This window comes from Ylistrum balloti, unplaced genomic scaffold, assembly GCF_031769215.1.
Source record: "Ylistrum balloti isolate Yb309-2 unplaced genomic scaffold, AGI_CSIRO_Ybal_v1 Utg370964, whole genome shotgun sequence".
NCBI lineage: Eukaryota > Metazoa > Mollusca > Bivalvia > Pectinida > Pectinidae > Ylistrum > Ylistrum balloti.
Window position 1 is genome coordinate 81,144 of NW_026782542.1, and position 25,717 is coordinate 106,860.

Sequence of the window (25,717 nt, forward strand, 5' to 3'; positions counted from 1 at the left end):
ACCAGTAAAGATAAAATGAAAAACAAAAAAAAAGCCGCGGAGTCCAAGTTGGAAAACAAAGAAATTGAGGTCAAAAGAGTTGCTGGTCTATCAAAAGAAAAAGTCAAATAACAAACGGTAATCATTGATAGATACCGTTATAGAAGTCTTAAGAAACTCCTCCGAGACAGATTAAGTTAATGTGATCCCATGATGCAACTGAGAAGTTTTCATTTAAACTGTTAACAATGATAAAATCGGTCAGTGCGTACCTTGTTTATCTTTGTCTGTATAAAATGTTTTCCCGCGATAAACACTGTAAATTAATTATTTAGAGTAAAAATTTTTTTTTTTTTTGCTTTCATAAAGTTGATGTTTTTGTAACGATAATGAACCTCTCTGTTCCCTAAATGAGGAAAAAAAATATCAGTGTCGTCGGCATTATATATTCTATAAATAACGCCAAAAATTACGTAGGTGTGATACAAGTGGAAATACTTTAACTGTAATGAATGTTGAATGTAGTCGTTATGATAGTGGACATATATCCCCTACCATGTACAAAACATTGAGGCCACGCGAGGGATATTACGACTTCTAAGGTATGTGAAGGAATTTGTTTAATTAATCAATCGTTGTAAACAGTAAGTATCCCGAGAGTTAACATCAGAAATCAAATCAAAATATCTGGACTTCGTTTTCACCACAGCTGAGATCCGTCGTTACGATAACGTCATTCTGAAATTAAATTTAGAAAGGTTATTTAAAACCAATTGGTATGAAACCAAAGACAAATGAAAGTGAAAAACATGAAAATGAAAGACAAATACTACAACCAATATATTGTAATGAGGATTTTACATTAGTGAATTTGAACTATCATCTTCTGATGAATATATCTGAAGCATATTTTAAATACGCCAAGCGTTTTATTAAACTAAAAATTCTGTGGGAAGACTCCTAGAAGGACGAGACAGCTGTGTGATAACTAATCAAAGTTGCTATTCACTTGTGTGTCTTTTGTAAATAATCTTGTTAATGATATTTTTTATATACTGTGATCGCTTCATGCTCCAATCTGGCAAAGTAAAGTATTAGACTCGAAGAATTAATAAAAATGTCATTTCTTTATGTAACCAAAAAAAAATAGCCATTAACCCTGTATCAAATTGTTTCAAAATAAATTCTCAATGTCATCATAGAAAAAAACATGTCATAACGATACAGGTGATCTTAGAACAATTGACAAAACAAAGAATTTGAACCAGAGAAAAACAACGAGAGTTTCCATTATAGGAAATGATTTCAATAAATTGACTACACAACGCTGGTAAGCACAAGCCGGAAGGGAACGTCAAACCGAGGTACCACTGAAGGAAAACGAGAGGACATTTGGTATAGCTGATACCAATAAATACACATAGTACTCTACAAACCAAAAGGATTTCGGAACTGTATAAAGTTGCAAGGAAGTACCGAGTAGGGAGATGGATGGATTTGATGTTCTGGGCGCAAACAGCGAAAATTGAAATAAAAGCCAGGCATATTTCGCAAACGCAGGAGACACGGTGTACTACCATATCACAATCCCTGGTTATACCAGTAACTAAAATTTCTATACAAACACGACAAACAACTGACCAATGAAACAGTTTGTTTTGAAAAAAATGAAAATTTTCGTCCTGATAAAAATATTAACTTAAAAATACCAACATGTAAACATAATCACATTTATTTATCATTCATTTGCTTATAATTTTTACCCCTGTCCTCTTGTATGGCACCTAACAAGCATAGAAAGCATATATAGAAATAAGCAACTGCTTCAGGAACGTGTTTTAAAATTTATTATTTTTCTTTTATGACATTATCTTAAACTGGAAATTAATCTTGTAAAAACTATTTAAGATTGATTACAAGATTTCCTCTGAATATGTACATGATCTGTTTTCTATATAATTTCAATTTCGTCGCTGAAGCAGAAAACGCTTACTCTTATGGAACACATGGTCTTGTTTTCCTTGAACGTTTTCAGTAGTCTCCATATAAATCTTTCTTTTTTTGATGATTTGCTCTAGTTTTATTGATCTTGAGTTTGAGGTATGACTATTTTGCTATGTTGGTATTTTCTTGATTCTCTATTTCAGACAACAACAAAGGAAAACACGAGCAGATACGGACACGTCTTTCTCGTTTTAGGCTCCTTGGTTTTGAAACAGTCTTCCAAACATATACAAAAACGGAATCCGGTTTCCCTTCTTGTTTGTAATTCTATTTCATATACCTGAATATTTTGGATGTAAATCTGGTTTTCTTATGTCTTTTATGTGCGTTGAATCTGTTCTATATACTAAAACCTGTATTTCGGCGCCGTTTTCAGACTTGTCAGCTTCATATCTGGCATTCATTACCATAGATGCAATTAACACTTGTTCTGATAGTAGTTTAACCCAATCAATAGTATATACTCCTGTGTATTAATGTATATCTGTCGAATCCTGTGATGGTTATGTTGTACAATACTTTACTATTTATCTCGTTGTTGTCAATAGATATACTATCTGTTGTCGCAATAATAACTCACATGAGTCTGTGTGGAGTCTAATTGTTGTAAACACATATTCAATTATTTGTCGCAATGATAACTCTCACGAGTCTGTGTGGAGTCTCGTTGTTATAAACACATATTCAATTATTTGTCCCAATAATAACTCTCATAAATCTGTATGGAGACTCGTTGTTATAAACAGATATTAAATTCTTTATTGCAATATTAAGACTCGTTGCTGTTACAATTCTCAATTATTTGTCGCTATTATAGAGAGTGAGTAGTATCGGCGCACAGTGTATACGTATATTATACGTTTTTGTTTTGCAGATATCACAGGTTCTATAAACACCTGTAAACAGGATTCTTACCTGAAAGTGGCTTCCAATACATTACAAAATAATCAAATCTTTACGAATTGATAAATTAGCTTGTAACATACGTTTCTGTATGCGAAATCATTTGCATCTTAGCTATGAGATATTTATAATATTCACTGTTCTTGACGGTACATGTATGGTTTGTTGTGTCCCATAGAAATTTGTCTTTGTGTTGTGTATGGCAAAGACCAATCATATCGTATCTCTTGTGTTTAATCGAAATTTGGTGATGTGTATTCAAACTTTTCTTACTTCTTCTTCAATGCTTTTTAAAATCTTGTCAGCTTGATCTAGGAGATATTACATACTAAAGTATATATAATGAAGGTGAAATCAGACAATAAATTATGTGTTAAATAATTCATATTTTGGTGGTAAGCGATTTACTCTGCAATAATTACATCAGTGTTTTCATGAATATTTCAGCTTAATGTGATACTGTAGTCAGAACTGGTGAATAACGTTACGTTTTTCTAATGTGTAACAATGAAATATGTTTCATCTGTCATCTCGCGGGATCTAGTGCGATTTGAGGAAAATAAGTGCAAGTACATCGTATTTATTAATATACACTACTCCTTCGGATAAGGATTCACATTCGAAAAATTATCAGCGAATTTGAAACGTGTGTGTCACAGCCAGATACTACCAGTGAGAGAAGACACTTAGCTTTAAATATCTTTAAGCATCCGGTATGAAGTTATAAGATTTCCCACCTGAGGCCTTATGGGCGGTGTCCGGATTTTAAGGTGTTGAGCTATCCCGCCTTGGGCCCCTCCTAGGCCGTGATGAATGGTACCTGTCTTTGTCTGTCATGTCCAGGACGGAGACCGTAAGATCACTGCTAAGTCCTGATGCACAACTCCGCCAGTGTACATGTAGTGTGATGATTCTCCTGTGGCTTACAGTGTCCGGTCTCGATGTAGTGTCCAACTCTCCTCTCTGACCGGACTGTCCGAGAGTGTCCGGAGCACCAGGAGTATGAGGACACGTTGTCTTCCCCGCCGTCTTCTGACTAAACCTCGCTGGTGGATTGTTATACTTTCTATATGTGTTCTTCTCTTCGTGTTCTTTGCTCTAGGTAAGAGTGTATTTTTTTTATTTATATTTAAATTGTATACAGCTATATATATACATCATATATAAGTACGTGGGACACCTGTACGTGTTTTATTTCATTATAATTTATCTGGAATTAAATTAACTTAACTTTGCTCAATCACTGAACAGTAATTGTTTTCAGTAACGTTTGTGTATGCAGTATAGTTATTGTTAGCTAATGCTTTGTACTACACCTGTTTGGTATTTTCTAACCTTCATGATAGTAACAATCTTTTTTAAAAGTTAAGTTATAACGCATTCTTCTGAACAAACGTTTACTAAAAATTGCAAGATGTGAAATGTGGATATAATTGATGTAGAACCATTCTAACTAGCAATTCGTGTGAACCTCTGAATCCTTATTAAGTTAATGTATTGAACAGTTCTAAAGTCCATAACACATCGAGACTGTCGTTATAGTTCTAATAGTTTAGCAAACATTTGTCCACACCGATTGAAAGTCGACGTCCCTATCCTTTAGTTAGTTGCTGCACAAATGTTAAACAGTCTTATGCAGGCATTGCTTTGGAGATAGATTAAAACCCATATTACATTATCGGTGTAGGTATCAAGTGACGAAAGGTATTATTCGAGGACACATATTATCTCTTTAAGGGTACAAGTTATGCATCACTTTCTCGCCTTTAGCCACTGTCAACAAAACACTGATAATTCACAGCAAGATACTATCTCGTAAAACAACAAAGAAAATACCGACACGTTAAAATGATCGTTATTCTAACTCCAGTGCTTTAAGTGAAGGTACGATATGAAACAGATTTACACGGAGACTCCTGACAAATACAAGATCCTGAGCTTCGGAGGGGTAAACGTTTTCTGTTTCATCAACATAGTTCGTAAACCAGTTAATATATATCGGGGAGGTAAATTGAATTCCTGCATAATGTGATTAACTAATGTATTTTCTAGACTTGATAACTTCTGTTGGTTGTTGTGGCAATGGAAAACAAACGATGACAGAAGACGTTTCCAGACATTGACCAGATTAATCTTTTTCTTAATCTTCCATTTGTGTGACAACATGGTTTGGATAACTCGAATCGATCTCTTGTGTAGAATGTTGTTAATTATATTATTAAGATAGGGGTTTGATAATTGGTGTGTATGTTTTTGATAATTGATTTAGGTTTCGTTTGTTTTCTGTATTAAGTTATTTGTTCACTTTATGATTATTTTGTGTAGAATATTGTTGGTTTTCGTCTAGGTCGTTATTTTGTAAATTTGTGTAGATGTCGTTTGTGAGGTTCATGTCAGAAGATGATTCATACGTGTTGTTTTGCGAGTGGACGATTCATGTTCGAGTTGGCAAATAGTTCATGATGGCTATTTTTTGTGTAGATGGAACATGGTTCATGGTGGATGTTATTTTGTGTACAAGGTCCAAGGCTGTTAGTTTGTGTAGATGGTTCATGGCTGTTGGTTTGTGTAAATGGTTCATGACTGTTGGTTTGTGTAGATGGTTCATGGCTGTTGGATTGTGTAGATGGTTCATGACTGTTGGTTTGAGTAGATAGTTCATGACTGTTGGTTTGAGTAGATGGTTCATGGCTGTTGGTTTGTGTAGATGGTTTATGACTGTTGGTTTGTGTAGATGGTTCATGGCTGTTGGATTGTGTAGATGGTTCATGGCTGTTGGTTTGAGTAGATGGTTCATGGCTGTTGGTTTGTGTAGATGGTTCATGGCTGTTGGTTTGTGTAGATGGTAGATGGTTCATGGCTGTTGGTGTGTGTAGATGGTTCATGGCTGTTGGATTGTGTAGATGGTTCATGACTGTTGGTTTGAGTAGATGGTTCATGGCTGTTGGATTGTGTAGATGGTTCATGGCTGTTGGTTTGTGTAGATGGTTCATGGATGTTGGTTTGTGTAGATGGTTCATGGCTGTTGGTTTGTGTAGATGGTTCATGGCTGTTGGTTTGTGTAGATGGTTCATGACTGTTGGTTTGAGTAGATGGTTCATGGCTGTTGGTTTGTGTAGATGGTTCATGACTGTTGGTTTGAGTAGATGGTTCATGGCTGTTGGTTTGTGTAGATGGTTCGTGGTTGTTGGCTTGTGTAAACGGTTCATAACTGTTGTTTTGTGTAAATGGCCCATGACTGCTGTTTTGTGTAGATGGTTCATGGCTGTTGGTTTGTGTAAATGGTTCATGGCCTGTATTGTGATAGATGTAGCCTTGAAGCGCTCTTTCCCGTAGCGTTGTATACCTTATTTGTAGTGATATATATTTTCATGTGATTGATGACTGTACATCCTACATGTTTATATCATCTGACCTGTGTCCCGAGGGATAAGGCACAAGGCCTGTGTGGACATCATCTTTTGAATAGTTGATGAATCTATTTCAAAGAATAAATGTATTTGGTGTTGATAAATCGTAAGAAATACTTCATGATTTTTATCATTGTTTTCTGAAACAAAACTAACGAACACGATAATTATTTCAGTAAACTCGATTACACTTACAAAATCACTGTTCTACAGCAGTGTCATATATATCCACTGGTATGCAATCTGTATAGTGCTTTAAACCTACAACAGGTATACAATTTACCTGAGGTGGCCCCATAGGATCCTGTCATTACTGATGGGAATATTTTGATCAATCAACATGCAAGTGTCACTGTTTAGATGATTTAATATTTGTTATTAATGACATGCACGTGTAATCTACATACATATATATTTAGCAAACTATTCAAAGGTAAGTTGTATTTAATGATTTTCATGAAATCAATATCCTTGAAGTTTCACATAACTGATAATCATTGATCCGAGAAATCGATAACCCGGGTGATTTAAGATCTCTTAATCGATTTATACATACTATTTTACGCAGGAGAAAATACACATGAAAAAGGCAATAACAACAACAAAGTTGACAAGACATATTAATGTACAAATTTGTATGTAAATCATGTTCCGTCGACCTCGATGCTCACTTTGCGGACCCCCTATGATATCGGTTGAAGTATTGTAGTGGACTGTAATGCTCTATCAATAACGCCCCTAATGTACTGTATGATTGCTATATTCACAAACTTATATAACAAAACTGCATTATCATGCTGTAGTCAGTTCCATCAAAATTCATTCATCAACATCTCAATAGATCAATGTGCAATGTGTTACATAGCTTCTAACCTTTTTCTGCCCGTGAATATCTTAACCGTGTCACGAGGACTTGTTTCTATCTCACCTAGGCTACGCTTTTTAGAAACAGTTGCCAGAAAAGCAGGAAACATTTCAACCATTAATAATACGAGCGTCTCATGACCAGAAATTATGTGTTATGTTTTGAACAAAAATGTAAAAATAAATTAAAGATGAATTACGACTTAAACCTTGTGTCCGTGGCATCGCCAGTTCATTTCGCTAATTGTAACACCTTCTGTAGGTTTAATTCCCAGTTCCACACCTGAGCTCATTACTTCGTCGACTCTTAATTACCTATCAACGCACACCAAAAGATATATGTACGACTTTCAAATTAGGCGTGAAAGGAACTCTCCTATTCTTTCATCCATAAGAAAACAGAGAGAATTCCAAAAAGTCGTGCTTTTAAAGATGAAATCTATCATCGATACGGTATAGTTTAAGTCAGTTTTAAAATGCGTAATTAATGTATATTATCAATTCTTAAAAAAGTAAACACGTCATCACTGAAATATTATTGCAAGTTAAATATAAAGTTACAAAGTTATAACAAAGATGTGTACCAAACTTTGTGACCCCTGATCATGTGACTTAATGTACGTGTTATACAAGTTGCATGGTTTGTGTCTAGGCGCCAGCTCCTTCAAGGTGGAAAACATTTGTCGCCAAAATCAAGTCTTTTATCTGAGAAGCTTGCATTAATCATCGCGTGCTATTGTTATTTCTACGAATACATTAGCACATTTCACGTCTTTTTGTGAATACAATTTATCAAAGATATTTCATATACTAAAATGTACGAATTCTTTTCTTTTTTTTCATTCCATCGTTTCTTCAATATTACCGAGGCAGGTTCTTGCCATAACTCATCAATCCGGATCTGATTATGAGGATATACGCATAGATATATGAGCTTATTATCTTATTTCCACACCGAAGGACATTTCAAGATCAATGCAGTGTAAATCCATACACTATATCATAATGACAATTGATGTTACCATCTTTTTATTTGTAACTTCAACGGACGGCAAACATGACCTTCAAGAAAGTTTTCAATCATATCTACGGGATTTTTAAGATGATGTCAAAATTTCTACAGAACACATTCTGGGAATGTATGGATTATGCCGATAAACTTGTAGATGTATGTTTGATATTCTCCCTTGGGCGATATATTGTATAATGGTAAATGTGACGTTGATCACCTATTGAACACTTCTTATGTCAGATAAGATATAAGAGCCCCAGGCTTGTCTCTAGTCTGTGATGTGTAGTTAATCTGTCAACACGTACATCGTAGCTATAGAATGTCATGCACATTTCAAATTTAAAACTCGTTCATTTCAATCAAGATTAATTATTAATAGTCGTTGACACTTGGCCTCTACAACAGGTGCTCGAAAAATGTATCTACAATTTCAATTGGTATATCCACTTAAATACATTATATATAACATCACAAGACATAGCCATGCAGATGTATGTATGCTTAACAACACACCTCTCGCATCACATAACACACATTGGTATCAACATACTCAATGAATTAACGCGCAGGTAGTAATTACAACGTTTTCCTCTGTGTTGTTATATATATAATTTTAATGACGGAAAGAACATCCACAATGTCTTTATCTTAATAATACTCGTCAAAATGAAAAAAAAAGAACATACACACATCAAAGAGATAATTTTGCAATAAAGTAAATTATAATTAAACAAATTAAGATTGCATTTCATATTTTTATTTTATTTTGATTGTTATTAATGGTGTTTATGTTTCTTTTTTGTAATATCTAAGATTTCAAGCATTGTAAACTTATTATCTAAATGACCGTCAAAGCTTCCCTGTGGCATTATTTGACATATTTATTAAGCTGGGCGCGGTTTAAACTGATATGTGCAAATTAAATAAATGCCATTTGATCAAAAACTGTTTAATTAAGATTTCAATTTTACTTTGTCAACAAGTTATATCGCTATTTAATGCTGCAATTTTGAGGGCCTGTTCCTCTTATCATGATTTTCTATTTTCGTGTAAGAAGTCGTCAAATGACAGACAAACTCGTAACAAAAGGGTTCAAAAGATGGTCGGCATAGTGATCTCATTGAGAAATATTTTTTCATATTTCTTTGTGCAACATGAAGCTAGATTTTTTGATGCTCGTTTGTTTGCGTGTTGGTTCCGTTGTTGTATACCTTGTTCTCATTTGAGAACGTGACATTACTTTGTTGGATTGACCAAGGTGTACATGGCGGGTGTTGTCGATGAAGCAGAAGACGCATACTCTTTTGGAACACATGGTCTTATTCTCCTTGTACTTTTTTTCAGGAGTCTGTGTAAATCTTTCTTTTTGTTCATATATTGCCCTAGAGTTTGAGTTTGAATTATGATTACGTTGTCATTTGTTTTTTTTTTTTATTTATTTATTTATTTAATTGTGTTTTGCTATTGAACTTTAATTTGATATGCTGTTACGTAATGTATAAAGTCCGAGTCACAAATACATACATACGAAACATTAATATTTCTACACGAGTTCCTTCCTTATCACTTGCACTATCAATTTTTCTATGTATGGTTTCTCTCGAGTTCACTTAATACTATTACTATTTTCGAATTTTGGTACATTTTATTTTGAATTCAAAAGGTTTTTACAATGTAGGAATTATTATTACTTTTGTTTATCTTGTTTGGTCTCGGAAGTATTCTCCCTGCTCAACTTTGCGTCTTTATAGTAATATATATATGTATATCCCTTTACTTCATATCAATTTCATGTGTCTCACATTGTCTTCATATCTAGTTCTATACAATTTCATGTGTCTCACATTATCTTCATATCTAGTTCTTCACAATCGCACATGTAGGGCACACCTTCTTCCTATTTAATTCTTTACAATCATGTATGTTTCTTACATTATATTCATTTCTGGTTCTTTCCAGTTCCCAAGTGTGTCACTCGCCGCCTTCATTTCTCGTTCGTACATGTTTTTTACTTTACCTTCACGACTAGCTCTATCTAACAAGTCTAGTTGGCTGCAGTTCTTTAGTACTGCAATGATATGCATTTCTAATTCGGTTGTGATTACTTGTTCTTTACATTGAACATCAGTATATATTGTCTCAAAGGTACATGAATTTTACTTCCTCCCTCATATCTATTTTTGTTAGAATACTGTATGTGCCTTTCCGCGTTCTCATCACAATTTCATCCAAACAGTACCTGTGTAATACTTAGTTTTCGTATCTCGTCTGTTGCAATGTTAAATTTGTCTTGATAATGCTCTGTTTACCCTACAGGTAGGGTATATGAATTTTACATCCTGTCCCCTTTCATAATTCGTATGAGGCGACTTAATGTTGGGTATTTTATTTTTCCCTAATGTCGCCATTGACCTATCACATTTGGACCTTATCTGTGCATCATCCCACGCAAGGAATACTTTGGATTCTGTCTCGTTTGTCACCATAACGTGATCTCGTGTGGTGTCATACTAGTGCTTCAAGCCGGCATCAGTTTCGGACTATTACAAGGAGGCTAACGACACAAGTGTAACTTATCTAAGCAATAAATTATATTCTATTTCTTTGTGCCACATGACGCTGGATGCATTTGATGCTCGTTATTGTTTGCCTGTTGGTTAAGTTGTTGTATGCATTGTCCCATTTGAGAACGTGACATTACTTACTTTGATTGACCAATATTTACATGGTGGGTGTCGTCGATGAAGCAGAAAACTCTTACACTTCCGGAACACCTGGTCTCATTCGCCTTGTTTATTTTCAGGTGTCTCCGTATAATTTTTTCTTTTGTTCATATTTTGCCTTGGTTTTATGGATTTTGAGTTTGAATTATGATTATGTTAACATGTTGATGTTTCTTGTTGCAACTCCTATTGTAATAACAACACTTAATGTAGATATACAAGCACATCGCCTATTGTTACATTTTATGATACTAAGCGTAGCAGTCGCAGCGCTTAATGGAATAATTATTACATTAAGTGGTGTAAAACAGCCTCCCAGAATAGAATATTTTTCAATGAGTTCAGCATAACGACCGTAAAACTTTCCCATAAATTTTATTAAATTGCATTTTTTGAAACCTTGTGTTACAAGTTTGTCAGTTGATGACTTTTAGCACGAAAAATCGTGATAATGAAAGCGAGCCCTTGAATTTCGAATCAGCTGCGACATGTAAACACAATAAGTTTGTGAAACAAATAGTCAAGTCTTGAATAAAAATACATTCGTGAATCAGTTACAAAAACATCAGCAGTATATCTCATTATTACAGGATATTGTCAGACAATAAACCCCAGCCATATCTTAGCAGGTGCGTTTATGTCGGTTCTGATGATTTTAATGCGATCTACGACATCTATAATTAGATGCATATAAATACTGCAGATAATATGCATATATTTACATGTTGATTAATTACCATGTAATTGCGGTATAAATCGCGTCGTAATTAAATATATTATGGTGATAGGATAAAGATGATGGATGGTTTTGGAGGGTGAGGTAAGATTTCACAACATATACACATAGAAATGTTCTTCAACATATTGCACTTAACAGGAGCCCCATAAGGTAGAGTCAAGTAGAAACTTAACAACAGGTATAGTCGTGTAGGTACATGTAGTATCTTAACACCAGCTATAGTCGTGTTAGTACATGTAGTATCTTAACACCAGGTATAGTCGTGTTTGTACATTTAGTATATTAACACCAGGTATAGTTGTGTTAGTACATGTAGTATCTTAACACCAGGTATAGTCGTGTTAGTACATGTAGTATCTTAACACTAAATATAGTCGTGTTTGTACATTTAGTATATTAACACCAGGTATAGTTGTGTTAGTACATGTAGTATCTTAACACCAGGTAAAGTCGTGTTAGTACATGTAGTATCTTAACACCATTTATAGTCGTGTTTGTACATTTAGTATCTTAACACCAGGTATAGTTGTGTTAGTACATGTAGTATCTCAACACCAGGTAAAGTCGTGTTAGTACATGTAGTATTTTAACACCAGGTAATTTAGTATATTAACACCAGGTATAGTTGTGTTAGTACATGTAGTATCTTAACACCAGGTATAGTCGTGTTAGTACATGTAGTATCTTAACACCAAATATAGTTGTGTAAGTACATGTAGTATCTTAACACCAAATATAGTCGTGTTAGTACATGTAGTATCTTAACACCAGGTATAGTCGTGTTAGTACATGTAGTATCTTAACACCAAATATAGTCGTGTTAGTACATGTAGTATCTTAACACCAGGTATAGTTGTGTTAGTACATGTAGTATCTTAACACCAGGTATAATCGTGTTAGTACATGTAGTATCTTAACACCAAATATAGTCGTGTTAGTACATGTAGTATCTTAACACCAGGTATAATCGTGTTAGTACATGTAGTATCTTAACACCAGCTATTAACGTGTAGGTACATGTAGTATCTTAACACACGGTATAATCGTGTTAGTACATGTAGTATCTTAACACCAGGTATTGTCGTGTTAGTACATGTAGTATCTTAACACCAGGTAAAGTCGTGTTAGTACATGTAGTATCTTAACACCAGGTATAGTCGTGTTAGTACATGTAGTATCTTAACACCAGGTATAGTCGTGTTAGTACATGTAGTATCTTAACACCAGGTATTGTCGTGTTAGTACATGTAGTATCTTAACACCAAATATAGTTGTGTTAGTACATGTAGTATCTTAACACCAGGTATAATCGTATTAGTACATGTAGTATCTTAACACCAGGTATAGTCGTGTTAGTACATGTAGTATCTTAACACTGAGTCAACAACCACGGATCTTTATATCTTGTATTAATACGCGATGCTCTTATATCGAATCAAATATGCAAAATCTATCTAAATTTGATGACGAAGTTGTGTTTGTGTTTTGTTTGCAACAACCTATTTCAATTTGTATATAATCTTAAAAACTAAACAGGACTTCATTGTGATATCCTTTTTTAAGTATACTATTTTTTATATCTTTCTGATATTAAGATAATTTATATGAGCTGTGGTGTCGTTGAATTTTTTTATACATATGATTTATAAGAAACTTTGGTTGTTGATCGTTCGTCAACATTGTCATTGTTGCATTTTCAAGAATTAATGAATAATTATTTTTCCCATTCGACCTTATAGCTGTATTTCCTTCATGGAACATGCAAACCTTAGATTAAGTGAAAGTGCAAGACGGGAAAGTAAACCTCTATTGTATCTAGCTCTATATAGAAGCCAAATAGTTATGGACCCCTGCAAAATCGGGGTTTTCAACACCAACAGACAATTTCCTTTTCCTCCTTCTGCTCTATATTCCTGTGTTTTTTGGTGTCCCTTTTAACACTCGTCTTCAAATGACCCAGGTTGTATTGAGTGCAATACAATTATAAAGACAAAGATTTCCTGCTGTTAGTTATAGATACTCGTATATATAATATACACATATACATTAAACTGTATAATATGTAGATATGTTTGACCCGTGCACCTTCCTATTTTAAAGTTGACATTTTTCGGTTACTTTGGATTTCCTGAAGTCACCTCCTACGTTTAAACATATCGTCTCTTATTATTACTGACAAGTTAAAGAGAGATACAGCTGTCTGGCGCAGTTAGATCTGTTATTGAAGATGATATAAACTTGTGTCCCTTTTGTACAATCTAAGATGCCCAACAGGTACGCCGTAGGCATACAACTTTTTCGTCATTCTAGGACTCGTCAGTGATTTTTATGGTTCAAATTTTGAAAACAAGGAGGCGACTGAGGAAAATCCGAAGTGATCGAAAAAATATCAAAATTTAAATGCGGACGGGCACCAACCCTTTAGTTCAATATATTTGGTAATTTTCATATTTCTGATAGTTCTAAGACAGCATCAAGGACATGTGTGGATTATTTGTATATGTATATTAGGCACTTACTTTGGTCCTTTCACAAAACGAAACCCAAGCAGTACCCCTTTCCCATCAAGATGTGTGCTAAGGATGATGATTTCAACTTTTATTTTCTGGATAACATCAGCTGAACATCCCCAACTTGTGATGTTTACATATCGTATTGGACTCAATATTCTAGTTCTTGTTTCGGGTATTATGATTTTCGAGGAGGATATCAGCAACTTACAGACAAGCTGACTACACGGGGTTTCAAGCGATGTAGGTTGAAAAGGGTTATAAGGAAGTTTTAACGTAGATATAATGATCTCCTGGAGAAATATTGTATTTCCTTGTGTGATATGACGGTGGTCGTGCTGGATGTTTGTAAGGATACCTGGTTGTTCGGCTGTTGTTAATATTTTTCTCTTTGGGGAACGTGACACTTCAAAAACTTTACATGGTAGGTTTCGTTCATGAAGCAGAAGATGCTTTACCTTCAGAGACAAATGGTTCTTAATCTTAATCTTATTCGTGGATAGCTATGTGAACTATTTCTTGCTCTCGTTGCATCGAGTTTGTCTTTGAACTATGATTCTGTTGGAATTTAGTTTCTGTCATGACACTTCCTCACTTGTGGACTTAAGTTGAGTTCCATTCTCTGGTTGATATATGCCAGAGTCTTTACAAATGGTAGCTGCTACTTTCTACTTAACTTTCAGCATTGCGGTAATGAAAGACAAGCTCACCCGTATATTTCAGTGTGTGAACACTATAATGTCGTCATCAGTACCGCAAAATCACATGGGGCTTACTTGTACATATCACAGACTCATGAAAATACACGCAGAAAACATTACGTAAGCGTACATGGGAGGCATTCCTTAAAAAAGTTAAAATACCCTATCTGTTGGTAGGACCTTAAACAAGACAAACCAAATTCGGTACAATCTCAAATATATTGTCATGAAATTATAAATATGGATATCAGGCTGACAACTGGTGAGAAGTATGGAGACCTTTACATTATGTCGTCAGTGCTATTAGCTTAAGACTTCTCTTGTCGAAAACTGGTAGATCATGGCTAATGCCAAAGTTATGAAAAGCTCACTTGGCGCAATCAATACAATAAATAACAGTTCAATTAACTCAATAAGCGTTGAGATGAAGAAGTGGGAAAAGCTCAAGGTCTCTCTTTATACAACTACATTGTTGATAACAAATTCTACTTTAATGGCCCAACCTGTCAGGCAGTAAATTACCGGAATACACATTATTAAATATAAATGCAACCCGGGCGCAATGGTAATGAAAATCATGGAATACTTTTGACCTTTTTATGTACAATACAATCCGTTTTGAAATAAGATGTAAGACAAGCAACACGAATGAATTGTTTTACAAACACTTAATGGACAATAAAAATTCTTTTCACTGTACTAATTAATAACAAAATGATAATGCAAATGAATCTGGACGTTGAAAACAATAAATAAGACTAATTTACAAAACAAATTTTACTGTTATGAAATGCAAATGGAATGCTGCAATATATGACGTTTTGAAAACAATTCTTAACGAAGTGTTGAGTATTCTAGCTCCGATTTTGATATGACATACATTTTTAGAAAACATATTTTCGACACCACAGGCTCCTAATTGGGATTCACCTGACAGGCATGGGACGTTACCATCTATGCTTAAGTGAGAACATTTTTATTATCTGGCTCTGTAAGGTCTTGACCTATTTTTAGCCCGTGCCCCAGGGCCTGTGTCGTCACAGCTGACAGACAATCAGGCACTCATACATACAGTATATGTTTTTTTCTTTCCTCAGCTTAGGATGCCATGATAGACTAACTGCATATGCCAATACCACAATGAAGTCAGTGTTATATTTGGGCCAGACTGACCATATTACATACAATACTGACCTGTCAATCAAGCGATAACCATATCCATCAAACAAGCTGTCAATGTTCTGTTACTAATTAGGGTCTTACACCTTTAACCTTATCATCAAGACACTGTAGAGTACAGCTATATAGCTATAACATAAATCATAAATAAAATAAGTGACGGCATTTTTCCAAACATAAATCTGTTACCAATTACATCCTCAAGACATCCTTAAAATTACCATACTTCTTTGTCAATTGATGTTGGCAAATCGTTTACCATAAAGTATAGGAGATGATGACTTTGAAGTGATAAACCACCAGTCAAAAGCGGGTTCAGTTAGTCAAAAACAAAGAAACAAGTAACCAGAATCTTAATTCAAACTAGAATTATATTAAAGTGTGGTAGATATGAACAAAATAAAGACTATTGAAAAAATACAAGGAAAATAAGAACATGTGTTCTGGAACGGTAAGCATAGTTTTGTTTGGTCGACCGAAATAGATTAATAAGGACAGGCCCAGTTGGTATATTAACCGGCATCAATTACGTCCATTTTACGACATATCGCACATAGAAGTAGAATATATCGCAAGGAAATCGTTATGGCTATTGTGGCTTTAAATCTCACCCTTGACCTTCGTCAAACTGCATCTATTGAAACTGGTCTCTAAGATTACAATGTCACTTTAAAACATATTGTCGATGTAGTGTTTTTTTCAAGAAATGTATTTGTCGAGAAAAAAACCTTCAACGAAATCTGTATGGATAGACTTCCAACAAGTTTTATGATGGTTTTGATTTGCCTATTGTGTTGGTGTTTTTTTGGGGTTTTTTTTTCTAAATACAAACCAAAGCAGCAGTGATGTTTACATGTCGCTGTTTATTTTGATATTCAAAGGCTTGTTCCCAATATCACGATTTACATGCATATTCGGACAGTTGACATTACTCACAACACAAGGTTTTGATAAGCCATTCAAATTTATATAGCAAAGCATGTAACTAAAGCGGAGGTTAAATGGTCTTCATCGGCAACTATATAGAATTTGTATATTAGATTTTATGAGCATGATTACCAGCAGCACAGAGACACGACTTACTATACAGTGATGTATGAAGTAGGCCCTTCCCCAACAATTAGTAGAAGGGAGGGACGAAGCATTGATTGGATGGTACTTTGTTGTCACTACTAGAAAGTTCAACATTAAATATTTTATCAGTTCCTCTCTATCACTTAGGAAGAATCACAATATACATTTTAAAAAGATACATACAACTGCAAGTACATATATCTGTGTGTTTCACCGTATCTAGCCCATACATGGTTGTTGCCCGTTGTCTTAAATCATGCTAGAATTATTGTCTGTGGGCTGTAAACCCATTAACAAAAGTGAAGTAAGTTAGAGAAGTTTATAAAAGAAGTACACATATATGTACATTAATTATTAACATAACATTCCTCTCTTAACAGTCGGAAGAAAACACTTTACTAGTTCTTTACACTGGAGCCCCGGGGCCAGGTCACTTAGCTGACACTACACCACAGTCAGACGTAAGACATTATCACGTTACTGTGGTTTAATGTGGTGACAGGTGAAGAATAGGTGGAGATGGCCAGAGTTAGTCAACTATCTCGTTAACTCACCTGTGATCTATGTGTAGAACAAGGCAAAGTGACCGAGACTTCCGAGTTATTAAGGATCCATCTTACCTTACAATGACTCATGTTTCTTTTACAAGAGAGTTCCGTAACTACATATACTTGCAAAATGACTTTCTTTGGTGGCAATTAATGCTTTTATTAATAATGCACTGATAATATGGATTATATATAAATGGATAAAACTCATATGATTCCCGACTGTCAGTTACTTTGGTAAAGGGTTTTGTAGAGACAAGAGAAGCATCACTTTTATGTACAATAGGTAAACACATCAGTGACTTGGAGATGAGGTTTTATTCAATGCTATCCAATGGCTAGATTTCCCTGTATGAGGTCTTTGACTGATATCACGATATCGACAACAAAAAGTATCATAAATGACGATATTGACAACAGAAAGTTTCATGAGTGATGATATTGACATCAGAAAGTATGATGAAGCGATTAAGAAACCCATTCCGAATTGTGGACAGGACAATGACAACACTTAATGCTAATAGAGCCGATATCATATAGTCGTTACCATCTCAGATGATTAACAAATAAACTTCCAGACCAGGTACCGAGTGTGATGGATCGATGATAAGTGTGATATGTTTCTACTTCAGTAAAATATGTTGAATTCCTAGTGGTCACGAATGTTTATGAGAGTACTTGAATAATGAGTGATGTATGCTACATTTACGTGCAGAAATAACAAATGCCTTTTTTTCGAACACAGTACGTGAGGCGTGATGTAATGGATACATATATAAATAACTTAATTTGTTATATGATAAATAATTTGGTATGTAACTCGTAACCTGGCACGTGTCGTGTTAATACAATCCTCTGGTCAATTAAACAACTGACAACCTCTAAAAGAGTGGTTTTACGGAACACATAATCTTTGATAATTGGTGTTATGTTGTTTAGTTCTGTAGTTTAGTACTAATGAACTTGCTGCCAGTGAAAGCTTCTTGATTATGATATGTCATGACAGTACCGATACAAAAATACTGTTTATTTAATATCATTGAGAACTCCACTTAATACGATTTTATTTATGAAAGTACATGTAAGCATAATGAAATAATTCAGGGTAAAAAACATATTTTGTCAGTTAACTAGTTGTAAAATCTCGAATTATCTTTCAAAGCAACACAAGAAATACCTATTTTGAAGCCGAAAATAACAGCCCAAGTATAAAATAAAAGAGAATCCTGCAAAACGAAAGTACCATGTAAAACTGTAGATAGATAGTCCTCAATTATATAATTATCCCATTTATGAAAACCTCCTTACAATTAGATAAGATTTTTTTTAGTCTTTTCGTCTAGAAATAGTGCTTTTCATTGTTTAATCGGACAACTTATCAATCTTTCAGTTAAATATTTTAAACCATAAAAACAAAACAAAGTAAAAGCAATCCAAATAATTTGAGGTTTCTATAGAATATTTCATAACAATAGCCAACATTGTGTACATGTTAACTATTTTGTCAGTAAGGATATGACGATACATTACAATGACATATCCGTGCTTTTTTATCACACCAAGACATATACATGTACACAAACATACCTGTTGTCGATCAACCACTTGTTGATGTGCTGAACAAATGACATCTATTTGTTTACGACAGCACGAATACAACAGAATCAACAACACATTGCGCGATATTGGGGACCTTCTGGGGTTTAGATATCTGTGAATTTGTACAAACAGTCTCAAGTAGTCGATGTGTACATTCACGATAAAAATGACTCAAAGCAGTGATTTATGTTAAAAATGCACATACATACACAGGGGCATTTCAACACTCTTACATTACGGTGACCGTTAAATGAGTAAAGACATATCATAGTTTTTATCACAGGGGGACATCTCAAAATGATACAAAAGAGGATTACATTTAAGTAAGTGGGTCTTCCGCCATTTTAATTTATGAATGAGTTGTTCATAGGACTTTGCATAATTTGATATTCATATAATTTATCGACAACTTTATTTGAATATTACTCAATTCCATATTTTGGGGTTTATAAAATATGTGTATTTTCTTTTTGCTTTTTGTTCTGTTTTCCTTTGCAATTCATATGATTGTAATATAGAATTAAGGCAATGAAACGTTGAAAACAGTTTTGTAATTTGTACCACTTATCACTACAAAAAGCTGTTGCCCGATTCTTAGCCTTGATCAGTTTTACTAGTACGCATTCACACGAAGGGGACAATGGACCTGATGCATGAAGGAAGGGATGATAGTGTCCTTATTGTCCTTTCGAATTGTTCGTATTTTTTTTTTTTTTTTATCTTTTTTTTTCCACTGACTGTTTCGACGACGATATATAATTATTACGCACGTGATTTACTGTTAGATAGCTAAATGGGAAAAATACCAAAAATGGGAAATATGCCAAAAATAACGATAGATGGACAGAAAGACGCATAGTATGTTTCAGTTGAAATGTATATTTTTAGACATAGTTTACGTGTTCATGGTACTACATTTCTATTTCCGTAGATGAAAGTTTTGGATTAGATTGGTATTTGATTATGGCAATCTTGCTTTAGGTGTTATTTGAATTCGCTGATCTTTCAGAAAAAAGTGAGATGACATTCTACTATACTGAATCATTAAGACGTTGCTTGTGTCCACTGGTGTGCGTATTTCACTAGTTTACATGAATGCCAGTGAGGTTGTGTTTACTGTGCAAGGGTATGAGAGATGTTGAAAGATTCATTGGGCGAAAATAAAGGAAATTGATCAAAAATATTAACGTACATTTAAGACTCCATAACAAGTCATCTGTCACAACGATAAAAAGAACCTTACATTCAATTATTCAAACAAACAAACTAAACGAAATAGTTAACTAGTAAACTAATTTGCTAGGAAAAAGAAAACCCATGTGAATCTAATGATTCAATCATATAAAGACAATAGTTGAGGATACTTTCATATCTTAGATGTAGCTAGAGCTGCTAACATCCAGTCAATTCACGTCAATGTTTATAAGTTTGTACATTATAAACTTGTATAAATCACTGCTTGATTAAACAAAATGTAAAGCTATAGAATATTGGTAAAGAAAGTTATATTATAAGGATACGAGTAATTATACCTGTTTTTTGTCCCAAGGAAACAACACATTTCATACCTGAAGCGTTTCCTGAAGTCATAAAGGCATAGATATACAATTAATGTTATGTATTAGACCATTCATTTCACACTTCCCAGAAATTCTTTATAAAATATTTTCCCTAAACACGCGTTCCAATAATACACTACCATCTACCTCTTTAGTTTTGCCTGTAGAAAAGTATCCGATAAACTAATTATGCTTTTGTTTTTTCTAACTTGGAGAGTAGGAAGAACTGGGACACTTCAGAAACATTATACCTCGTTAACCGTTCAACCTGACGGAAAAGATGTCCCAACATTCCCCACATAACATCATACTTTTACTGTCTGCCACTTACAAATGACGTTTACTACTACACATTTAAGTGAACACTTAAACAACGACACAGGTTTCCTCGTTAGTGAAATAATGCTTTATAAAATACTTAAACAAGTACTGTTAGCTTATTTCGACTTAAAAAATATTTATATGGAATAATCTTATATGTTGCTATAATGTGATATATCTGTTTCGTTTACATTTTCAGTTTTACGAACATTTATCAAATAATGAATCTGTTTCTGAACTCCAAGAAAATAAGTTTGGCCAAAATATATATATGCTACAAACCACTGCACACATCTCAACACTAAACGGTTAATATCTTTACATTAAACATGACGGCTAAACACTTCAAGGGTAAATGAAACATCCAAAACTAATAGAAGTGTTTCTATTCCAGACATAATCGGGGCATACTACTTTATTAAACCAACTTTGAAAAAAATAAGTACTTTGAAAAAAATATGCACTTTGAGAAAAAAAACTCCGACCGCATAATTTTGAGACAAACTCAACGTACTTTGCCTTTTTTTTTACCAAATCTCGTCAAAATAGGGCCTAGACAACGCACTTTGAAAAAAATCGGTCTGTGTTGATGTGTTGCATAATACAATCCATTTTGAGCACTTACAATTCTTCTTTCAAATTCTTAAAAAAAAGGGGGTGGGCTGGGGGCATTTCCACGCACATGTCTTTTTTCGCAAAGTGAATTATAACAAGTGATGAAAAAGTCTTTTTTTTTTCGTTTTATTTTTGTATTGTTTTGTGTTTTGAAATCACGCTAATTTTAGGATAAGCTTAACGTAATTTTAGTAGAGCCTCAAGTTAAATCAAATCACCTTTACCACTATTACATTTGTATATTCCGTGGCTTAGTATATTTACATCACATTTATACTAAAATGTCAGTCACAAAAACAGATTTCGATAATTTTTTGTTTGCAAGAATATCGTTACCATAGTAGAAAAACATAAAGCAGTTGATTGAAAATGTTTTGGAAGTAATCATTGTGCTCACAAAAAATCATTTTACATTTAAAATAGCTTAAAGGGTCTTTAACATAAGTGTACATACAGTATATCTCGGTCCATTGTCAAGCTGACAATGTATGACACATGATGGTTAAGGATTTGTAATAATTAGTATGATTTAGCGTGTGGTTAACGTTGACGACATCCTAATGAGGGTATCACTAATTATATATGATAATTTGACAGATATGAGATATATCACTCGGACATTCGAAGTCTCTGTTAGGTCCAGCCATTAGATGATCTTGTTTTAGCTGACTTTGATTACTATCATGATAGAATAACTCATAAAATGTATACATATATAGCTTATGATATTGGCACAACTGAATTTAATGAAAGAATGTTTGTACCTCAGGCAGTTTTGTAGATGTGATACTAATTGTATTCGGATTAAATAAAAACAGTCATTAATAAGGTGATGTCATTGAAAGATTCATCCTACAGAATGATGCGACGACTTAAAAAATAAAACAAAAATAATGTTAACTGCTGACACCGATATACAAGACATTATTTAAGATACAGAAATCAATATAAATTTAGATGGTGGAATAAATTGCATCCTGCAACTGTTTTATTTAACATGTATCTATCAACTTACAAACAATTATAGTATTGTCACTTATAGCTAATCTACTTGTTTTTCAGACAAGGCATCATACAATCTGTTCATTGTAATTTGTTTAATTAGTTTTGTTAAACGAAAAACACCCTTTTCTTCTAGATGTAATGCATGTGAAATGAATTATATCATAAGGCACATATCTATGACGCCAACTTTCGAACAATAATCAGTATTGTGCTGTCTTTTCGTGCTAGTCAGTTAAATGTCTTTCACACAAAGATGACTTGCAATGATAGTTATTTTAACTATTAATCATAAAAATTAACTTTCTCTGTGTGGGTGATTTTTTATGAAAAAGTACGTTGACATCACCAATAGTGTTGTTTAAAAATGTACAAATGACTTCAATTTATGGTACGTTGAGATATAATTTCGTCCTTACCATCGAAATTCAGTCAGCAGGAAAATGAAAGTATTTAAATGGGAAAATCAAATCTGTAATTTGATATATTATTTTGGCATTGAATGATTTTGAACGATGTGTTATACGCACGATTATACAGATATCATGTTGCTATCAAAAATTATTCAAAATGTTACAGATCGTTGCTCTATATAAAGATAAATTCGGAAACATTGACGGAATAACAAAACAATAAAATCAAAAATGAATATTCTGTCATTTAAAGCAACCGATCTATCTTTTAAAATTACATTTTCATTATTAATTCAACTCTATTTGAACGTGTTAAATTTTATTACTTTTGTTTTACAGATTTTAATATCACATACAGCAGTGTAGCAGTCGACCCTATCGCACGTGTTAGTCAGATATCAAATGTTCACGAGGTATGTATGGTCTATTGAACAAGCAATATTCACTGGTACACAGATATAATAAATTGTCTTAGTGACGGATATTTGTATGTAAAACAAACTTATATTCATTAAAGTCACATTTCGAAATATCTGCTCGAAATTTACCCTCTTTAATGCAACAGAGTCCAGTTAGATAAACAAGTTATAAATGTGTCGTCATTTTAAAGTTAGATTTTAAATATCACAAAAATGTCCTTTAGTATCAAAATTTGTATTATGGAAAAATTGAACATATGATAAAGTATTTTTAAGTCTAGATAGTTTCTGTTTCTTATGATTGTATTACATGTGCATGGAGGCAAAGTAAAATGCAAAGAATCGCAATGCCTTTTATCCTATTGTATGTTACGTATTACAAATTCGATAAGGTGATCCTTATTTTATTTCTATAATTTTCTTACAGACATTACAAGATAGCCGTATTGCTGCTCGATTTCAACAGAGAAATTCTATAATACATGACGGGTGTCAAAACCTTAAACAATATTACGCTGTTCAGGATTCCGAAGCTGCGGTTAAAGAACATCTGGTAGTTGACAGTAAGAACCAGATAACCTACTGTGCTATTGAAAAGATTGGCTGCACATTCTGGAAAAGAATATTCCAAATTCTCAGTGGCTGGCAGAATGTATCCGATCCTTTCAGAATAAAGGGGATCCATGCATATGAAGGGTACCAGACGGCCAAACGGCTGCCATTCGACAAGATTTATAACATTCTTGTGCATTCAACAAAATTTATGTTCGTACGAGAACCTTTTGAAAGACTGCTTTCAGGGTACGTCGATAAACTGTATTCACCAAATGCTGCTTACTGGAATTTCATTGGGCGATACATTGTTACTAGATTTCGTGAGAATCCAACAAATCATAGCGCAGAGTGCGGCCATGATATCACGTTCCAGGAATTTGTGGAGTATTTTATATATTCTCAGAGTACTAATGAACATAGAGACGCCCATTTTGTGCCTAGCTTCGAACACTGTCGACCGTGTGAAATAGAATATGACTACATTGGTAAAATGGAAACTTTTAAAGAAGATACTTTTCATATATTGAAGAAACTTAATTTAGAAAAATATGTTAAATTTAATGATTTTCAGAACGAGACTGAAACAGATGCTATAATAGACACAGTAGACTATGTGTATTCTATGCGTCGGCCAATACAGAAGTGTATGACGCTGCCTCAAGCCTTATTTAGGGCATGGCGGAAGCTACAGATAAGAGGAATAATTAGCAAATATATCAAATTTCCGTATCCTTTAGATTATGCTGACAATATTCATCCAAATGAATTTAAAAGACTTCTGCTTGATGCGCATGCGATGTCTGGAGACCCTGCGGAACGTAAAAAGAACCGACATGAAGCACTTCTTGAAGCCTACAGCAATCTTACACCAGTTACTATGGACAGACTGAAAGAAGCTTTGTATGTCGATGCCGTTCTCTTTGGATATGATACGTTCCCAGATAAACTCCGAAATCTTGGAAAGAAAAAATCGAAAAATGACGGGTTTACATATTTCAAATTGTATCCGTAATGATATACATATTTTTCATGTATATGTTAAATGTATATGAAGGTTTGTTTTAATTGTCAGCTTCGATTGAAATCAGATATCATTCATGAGACATGTTTTAAATATTAGAGCAATATCCATTTGACGTCATCATAAGGAAAAGCATTCCTAATATTGATACTCTTTGTCAATCACGATAAATGTCACAATTTATAAAGATTGTGAAATACCAATGCTTTTGAGGTATATCTTGAGGGAGGTATATATCAATCATTTTGAGAGGAAATATTCGTCTGTATTTATTGCATACATGTATGTTCAACAAGGCGTTTTATAGAGGTTTACTGTAACATAATCAATATAATGTTTTATATAACAGTTGTTGTCGTTTTGTTATTATGATATAACTTCTGTGACTGTTGTAATCTGTCATCATATTTAAAGATAGGTCACACGTGTTTATGCATTAACCTGTCGATGATTTGTCTAATTTCATAAATATTATGATCTATGACACTGAATGTGCGATAAAGGCGTCATTTCGATTAGAATATTCACATAATGAAATAATAAAACCATATCTATTCAAAACATAGG

General features: G+C 33.8%; 1 protein-coding gene across 1 annotated transcript; it reads left to right on the top strand.

Moving 5' to 3' along the window:
• The first annotated feature begins 3,888 nt into the window (after positions 1–3,888).
• On the top strand, positions 3,889–25,141 carry LOC132559778 (carbohydrate sulfotransferase 13-like). Its single transcript, XM_060224405.1, has 3 exons — positions 3,889–3,988; positions 23,495–23,568; positions 24,002–25,141. The coding sequence occupies exons 1-3, from the start codon at positions 3,889–3,891 to the stop codon at positions 25,139–25,141; spliced, it is 1,314 nt and encodes a 437-aa protein (XP_060080388.1).
• Positions 25,142–25,717: the final 576 nt, after the last annotated feature.

Excerpts from the sequence above, each read along its gene's own strand:
- LOC132559778 (XM_060224405.1), top strand. The coding sequence starts at position 3,889 with ATGAGGACACGTTGTCTTCCCCGCCGTCTTCTGACTAAACCTCGCTGG. Across the intron at positions 3,989-23,494 it reads CTTCGTGTTCTTTGCTCTAG|ATTTTAATATCACATACAGC; the intron begins GTAAGAGTGTAT and ends TTTGTTTTACAG. Across the intron at positions 23,569-24,001 it reads AGATATCAAATGTTCACGAG|ACATTACAAGATAGCCGTAT; the intron begins GTATGTATGGTC and ends ATTTTCTTACAG.